This window comes from Chrysochloris asiatica, unplaced genomic scaffold (genome assembly GCF_000296735.1).
Source record: "Chrysochloris asiatica unplaced genomic scaffold, ChrAsi1.0 scaffold00082, whole genome shotgun sequence".
NCBI classification, from domain to species: domain Eukaryota; kingdom Metazoa; phylum Chordata; class Mammalia; order Afrosoricida; family Chrysochloridae; genus Chrysochloris; species Chrysochloris asiatica.
The window spans coordinates 12,759,223-12,766,368 of record NW_006408600.1 but is presented as its reverse complement, the minus strand read 5'-3'; the positions used below and the strand labels follow the sequence as shown (position 1 = coordinate 12,766,368).

At 39.3% G+C, this 7,146-nt stretch overlaps 1 protein-coding gene across 1 annotated transcript in view; it reads left to right on the top strand.

Annotated features, from left to right (window-relative positions):
* The window catches only part of NNT (nicotinamide nucleotide transhydrogenase), a 200,293-nt gene that overhangs the window by 73,193 nt on the left and 119,954 nt on the right, over positions 1–7,146 (top strand). The window contains exons 7-8 of the mRNA XM_006865749.1: positions 3,152–3,285; positions 3,567–3,758. Of these exons, the coding sequence (XP_006865811.1) occupies positions 3,152–3,285; positions 3,567–3,758 (326 nt within the window). The remainder of the gene's footprint in view (positions 1–3,151; positions 3,286–3,566; positions 3,759–7,146) is intronic.

The following is a 7,146-nucleotide window of genomic DNA, read 5'->3' as shown; positions in this document are numbered from 1 at the left end:
CTAGCTCAGGCACCCCTATAGTCACCAGAATGGAGGTGCGCAGACAGCAAGGGACCTATGAACAGATACCAAAAGAAAAGAATGCCCACACCTTTATCTCAGCGGTTCTGCCAGGCGCCTGTGGCCGCTCCAATCCTTTCCCCAAGTGGTCTCACCCAAGATGGCGGCTCCTGGAGCAGCCGAGCATCCTGGACTAGAAAGCAATGGATTTCTTGTTTCTGCTACAAATTTCCCCAGCTGTGAGCCATCCAACCTTCTAAGTACTGTCAGAAAAAAGAATGAAAAAACCTGAAGAAAACCTAAGATTCATGTGGGACATGAAGAGGAATAACCTCTATGGGGATTGGAATTCCAGAACAGGAAGAGACAAAATGACAGAAAAGATAGCTGAAGAGCTGCTAGAGGAAAATTTCCCTAAGATCATGAAAGATGAGATGATAAGTATTCAAGTAGCTGTACAAACCCAAACAGGATAGACCACAAACAAAAATTACCAAGACATATCAAAATCAAACTCCCCCAAATCAAAGGGAAACCCAGTAAGATTAAATTCTGACTTCTCAGCAGAAATCATGCAGGTGAGAAGGCAATAGTGAGACATAATAAAGCTCTGAAAGAAAACAATTACCAACCATGAATCATATAACCAGCAAAGCTGTCCATCAAATACAATGCGAAATTAGGACATTTCCAGATAACAGAAATGAAAGGAATTTGCAAAAACCAAGCTGACTTTATAAAAAATTCTGAAAGGAATCCTTTGGACTGAGAAGCCACAACAGTAGACAACAAGTGTAGTTTGACATATGTGGCAGCACTACTTAGAATTCAATCCAGATATACAAGTATCCAGAATAAAACAAAACTACAAGACTGAAGATAGGGAATCAGAGATCTTTTAAATTGATTTCTGTTTTTCAAATTGATATTGTTACTAAGATTCTGTAAACAGTTGAAGACTTTCCTAAGAAGAGGTAAAGATATTCAGACTAGTAATTCTCTGTTTTCATACTGCCAACCTCACAAGTTTGTTTTCTTTGGGATAAGGTATTTGAATAATTTGTGGAATTTGAGTATAACAATATACTGGGAGTTTGAGCCTCTATTTAACACATTGATCTGTTTTACTAGACGAATCCTGATGTTTGGGGTTTTACCTTGTATATATGAATTATTGAGCTTAATAAAATAGTGTCTTAAAGTGTGAACTATGTCATGAGAACGTGCGCCATGAAAACAGGGACCTTACCTGTTATGTAGTGTTGTGTTATTGTTGTTGTTAAGTGATTCCGACCCATAGTGACCCTGTATAGGGTTTCCAAGGAGCATCTGATGAGCTTGAACCACTGACCTTGCAGTTCAAATGACTTTGCAGTCTGACGCATTAGCCCACAGAACCACACCAGGATTCCTGATGTTGTATCAGGGAGCTTTAAAAAGTTCCTGGAAAAATCCTATTGTCTTTTAATTCCACTTTCCCAGCATTAGGCATAAAGTCTGGGAAAGAATAAAATTCTTGGGTGGGGGACAAAAGTATATAGATGTGTAAGTATCAACCCTATCTCCTCTATATACAGGCTTGATAGGGATGGGTAACTTAGACATTGGCTACCTAAAATGGGGTTGATAAAGTCACAAAGTGATGGGCTTACAAGTTTTCAATAGGGAGTTCAGTTTAAGAGTGTGTAGGGAAAGGTAGAGTCCCCACTGAATAATTTTGATTTTGTCTAGACGGGTCTGGTGAAAAGAGATGGTGGGGATAAGATTCTTATGATTCAATAGTGAGTAATGGTTCCCATGACTAATTGTGACTGTCATAGTCTAAAGATAGAAGTTTTGTAACAAAAAGGGGGGACTAGTTAATCCTACAGTCCAAGAACAGAAGACCTTAGGACTATCAACAGAAGACCCTAGGACCATAGGAAGAAGAGCATGAGTGGAATATGGGACCCTATCAAGAGAGGCAGTGACACCAGAGATAGAGGCAGAGACGAGGACTCTAGACTCATGGAACGCGAAAGACTGAATGCTGGCGGCCAGGAGGCAGGCTTACAGAATGTGCCCTTTGGTTGTTTAAATGAATATATATTCCGAATGTTTTTGTGTATAACCTCCCAAACAAACAACCAAACAAACTAACAAATAAACTACAACAACAACAACAAAACAGAGGGAATGGAAGCAAATACTGTTTAATGAAGATGCATGGAGGAGATTGTAATCATTGCAATGAAACATGAATGTAAAACCAATGTTTTCCCATGTAAACCATCACTGATATCACAATAAAGTCAGTACCGACTCGATGGCACCTAACAACAACAATAACATTATACAGTTTTGGAAAATTTGGTGATGTTTGTGAAGACAGTTGGAAATGCTCTTATTTCATAATTAATGAATTACTATTGAAATATACCCTTAACATTTATAACCTTCATGAATTGTCCAATTCCTTAATGTCATATGATGATGCATTTTTTTAAACGAAGAGGCAAATGTTCATTTCTCTATGGGTGGTACTGGCTATAGGATCAGTTCAGAATGGTAGTGCCGAGATGCAAGCCTGAACAATTGCCACCTAAATGGCTCCTTCTTGTACATTCATCACATTGATTCCTTTGGAGAATGACCCATCTCACTTGAACTGTGGACTTCATGGATCTGTTGCTACTGTTGCTGTTAAGTGCTGTGGAGTCGTTTTCAACTCATAAGAAACCTGAATAGGGTTTCCAAGGAGTAGCTGGTGAGTTTGAACTGTTGACCTTATGGTTTTGCAGTCCAATGAGTATCCATGAGTTTGTTGGAAAGAGCAAAAATTTTAGATGTTACACTTTTGAATGCTCAGAGACTATTGTAGTAATTGGAAAAATTGAACCCACACTAAATCCATTGCCACTGAGTTGATTTTGACTAATAATGACTCTGTAGGGCAGAGTAGAACTCTACTATAGGATTTCTAAGACTGCATATCTTTACAAACAGACTGCTGCCACATCTTTCTACTGTGGAACAGCTGGTTGGTCCCAATTGCTGATCTTCTGGTTAGCAGCTAAGTGCTCTCAGCACTGTACCATCAAGGTTCCTGGAAAAATATAGATCTTTAAACATTTATAATATTATTTTCACTCTTTTCTTTTATTTTTATTAGGGAAAAAGGCTCCAGTTTTATTTCGTAAGGATATGATTGAGTCAATGAAGGAAGGTTCAGTTGTTGTGGATTTAGCTGCTGAAGCTGGCGGAAACTTTGAAACCACTAAGCCTGGAGAACTGTATGTTCACAAGGTATAGCAAAAATCTTCTATCTCTGAACAAGTTCTCATATGTCTTGTAATTTGTCAGGGCGTGTTTATTCCTTTAAATATCTGGAGAAATTGAAACTTGGAATTTTCAAAAGTTAAAAATATTGCATTTAAATCTCCTTTTCAAATATGTATTTTTGTTTCTATAATGTGTGCATATTTATGAAGGTATATGATTTCACACTTAGCCTGACTGAAAATTACTCTAGAAAAGAGGACAGCATAGTATAAATAGCCTTTCTGACTGGAGTTTTGTTCATCTAGGGGATTACTCACATAGGCTACACAGACCTTCCCAGTCGAATGGCCACTCAGGCAAGCAGTCTGTATTCCAACAACATCACCAAACTCCTCAAGGCCATCAGCCCTGACAAAGATCATTTCTATTTTGAAGTAAAGGATGACTTTGATTTTGGTACAATGGGTCATGTCATTAGAGGAACTGTAGTGATGAAGGTAAGTAAAGAGATCTATTTCTTTCTTTCTTTTAAGGTTTTTATTGTGGATTCAGTGAAAGTTTACAGGGCAGATCATCAGTTTTACATTCAACAAATCATACACCTTGTTTCAATGATTGTAATCCCCTGTGTGTACCATCAGTTAACAGTATTTCTCTCTATTCATGTTAGTTTTTTTTTTTATTTTAAAAAAACACAACAACACTCAGACATATATAATAATTTACACCACCAGAGGATACATTCAGCAAGTCAGCCTCCTGGCCACCATCTCTTAGTCCCTCTCTTCCCATGAATCTGGAGTCCTCAGCCGTTCCCTCTCTCTATGTTCCCATCTCTGCCCTCATCTCTGGTATCTCTGCTTCTCTGGATAAGGTCCCGAATTCCACCTATGCTCATCTTCCTTGATGGTCCTAGGGTCCTCTGTTTCTGGACTTTAAGATTAACTACTCCTACTTTAAGATTAACTTCTACCTTTACAATTGTGACAGTCACAATTAGTCATGCAGGAGATCAATTTCTTCCTATGCTTTCAGTGCCAATTTGTGTGAGGATTTCTGTTCATTGCAGAAACCTGTTTTGGAACTGACATCTATCCCAGTAAGTTATTTATGTGTTAAGTTTATACCAACAAAAATGCCAAAAGATGTAAGGATTTAAATATCTTAAAAGATTTATGTACCCACATAACTCACCCCAAATGTGTGCTGCTTTTGAAAACAAGCAAAAACAAAACAAAACAGTTGAATAAAGTAAATGAATAGAGTAAAAGCTAAGTTCCTCCAACCTATCCTACTTTGAATGGTTTGGTCTTTATTCTGTGTGTGTTACATGCACTTGTAAATTACATATCTACATAAGTATGTATAGCAAAAAGTTAAAAAAGCCAGTGGAAATCCGGAATTGAAAGATAATGGAATTTTCCCATGAGCTTTTTGAAGCCCCTTCATATTATGTACACATATGTTGTTATAATGTGCTGTCGAGTTGGTTCTGACTCATAGCAACCCTGTATAGGGTTTCCAAGGCGGGAGGAGAAAACCTCATGTTTTTCCTGGTACACAAAGAAGGGCTTCAACAAGTTTATGAAAAATTAGAATGAAAAGATAATGAAAAATTTCCATATACTTTCTGAATTCCCCTTGTACATTATATGTTTATATTTTAAATTATTATAATACTTAAAAAGGAATATTTTTTTAAAACTAGGGTTTTTCAGTATTAAAGCTATTGCATGGATTTTTTTTTTCAAATGAGATTTAAAAAATTTATTTAATAAGATGACTGCAGGGGTTAAAAATAATTGAGATTGAGTTTTGCATCATGGTTTTTGTAGATTCAGTACCTTGTATACATCTCTCTCTCTCTTTTTTTAAAAAAATGTTTTATTGTGAATTATGTGATAGTTTACATGGGAGAACATTAGCTTTACATTCATCCTATCGTATATCGTTTCATTGCCGTGGTTACAATCCCCTCCATGCATCATCAAACAACCAAAGGGTATACACTACAAGCCTGCCCCTCGGCCATCAGCACACAGTCTCTCTCCCTCTCTGGATCTAGAGTCCCCAGCCACTCCATCTTTCCATGTTATCGTCTCTGCCTCCATCTCTGGCATCAGTGCTTCTCTGGGTAGAGTCTCGCACTCCACTCTTCTCTCTTGATGGTTCCAGTGACCTCGGCTTCTGGACTGCATAGTCAATCATTCCCTTCCTTTTGCTACAAAATGTCCACCTTTACATATGCAACCCTTGTAGTCAGTCCCGATAACAATTCTTCACGATTGTACCACAAGGGACCTATCCCCATCTCCTTTCATCAACCTCGCCCAGACCAGATTGGATATTACTGAGTGACAATTCTACCTTGCTCTGCACCCTCTGGATCTAGCTTCCTCATGAAAGCTTGTGTAAGCCAGTCACTTCTTGCCTTTGTAGCCTCCCACCTCTTCCCCCCCGCCATTTTGGGTAGCCAATGTCCAAGTTATCCATCCCTGTCTACTCTGTGTATGGATGGGTGGGAATGATCCTCTCTGTAAAGATTAGTTTCCTCTTTTGAGCTACTGCATCCATAGGTGTAGGTCAAATTCATTAAATTGTATCAGATTACACTTTTTTTCCATCTTCTTTCTTCTTTTAGTTGAGCTCTGATCATCCAGTCATTGAAGCCAGGTTAAGTGGGTATTATCTGCAAGTGTGGGTGTTCTTATGCATATGCCCTCTCTTCTTTTCAGCTGGATACTTCACTCTCCACTCTAGTCCTCTGTGGCTATGTCACTTACTCTGGACCCAAGAGTGCCCAGGTCTTGCGACACTGCTGGCCAAGCAGGTCTCCACCCATGTTCATAGGAGTCTATTGAACGTTGTAAGGTTTAGCTCACAGTTTCGTTGCTGTTTTCCCTCACTTGCACTTATCGGTGACGAACGCGGTCACCAATCAGAACGCATGTCTGCTCGTGTATTCCCATTGAGTCTTAGTTTTGGAAGGGGGTTTGCCTTGAGGGAACCCGACCACTTGCCTTGATGTCTCCTGGGTGAACAACTTACTTGTCCTTGTAGTAATCAGTCGGACTGCTATTATTATTTTGTATTTTTTCTGTCAGTCTTTCTTTCAAGAAGTATCTTTTGTTCTTTTAGTCGCTCCAGGCTGGTCTGCTTGTCCTTTCAAGTGGAAATTTCCCACCTCAGAAGATTGTGGGTGAGGTTCAGGGTTCTACTTATGGTCTTATGTAATGCAGAGGCTCCGCAGGAAGCCTCCTTCACTGAGCATATTATAGCCCCATTTTATGTATTCCAATCAGTTATAGGCAGAAGACGACTTATAAGCTTTCCTATGGTGATATATTGCATGCATTTTTTTTTTTAATGTTTTATTGTGAATTATGTGATAGTTTACATGGGAGAACATCAGTCTTACATTCATTCTGTTGTATATCATCTCATTGCCATGGTTACAATCCCCTCCATGCAGTCCTTCCCTTGTACCCGCCAGGTCTTCATCACACAGTCGCTCTCCCTCTCTAGATCTAAAGTCTCCAGCTGCTCCATCGCTCCACGTCATCATCTCTGTCTCCATTTCAGGCATCACTGCTTCTCTGGGTAGGGTCCCGCTCTCTGTTCTTCTCCCTTGAAGGTCCTAGGGACCTCCGTTCCTAGACTGAAAAGTTAATCACTCCCCTCCTTGCTATAAAACGTCTACCTTTACATTTCCAACCCTTACAATCAGTCCTGATAACAGTTATTCACTATTGTGTCACATGAGGCCAGTCTGCATTTCATTGCATCAACTCCGCCTAGACAGATTGAATACTACTCACTGGAGATTCTACCTTCCTCCAGGCCCTCTGGATCTAGGGTCCCTCTTGAAAGCTTGTAAGCCAGTCA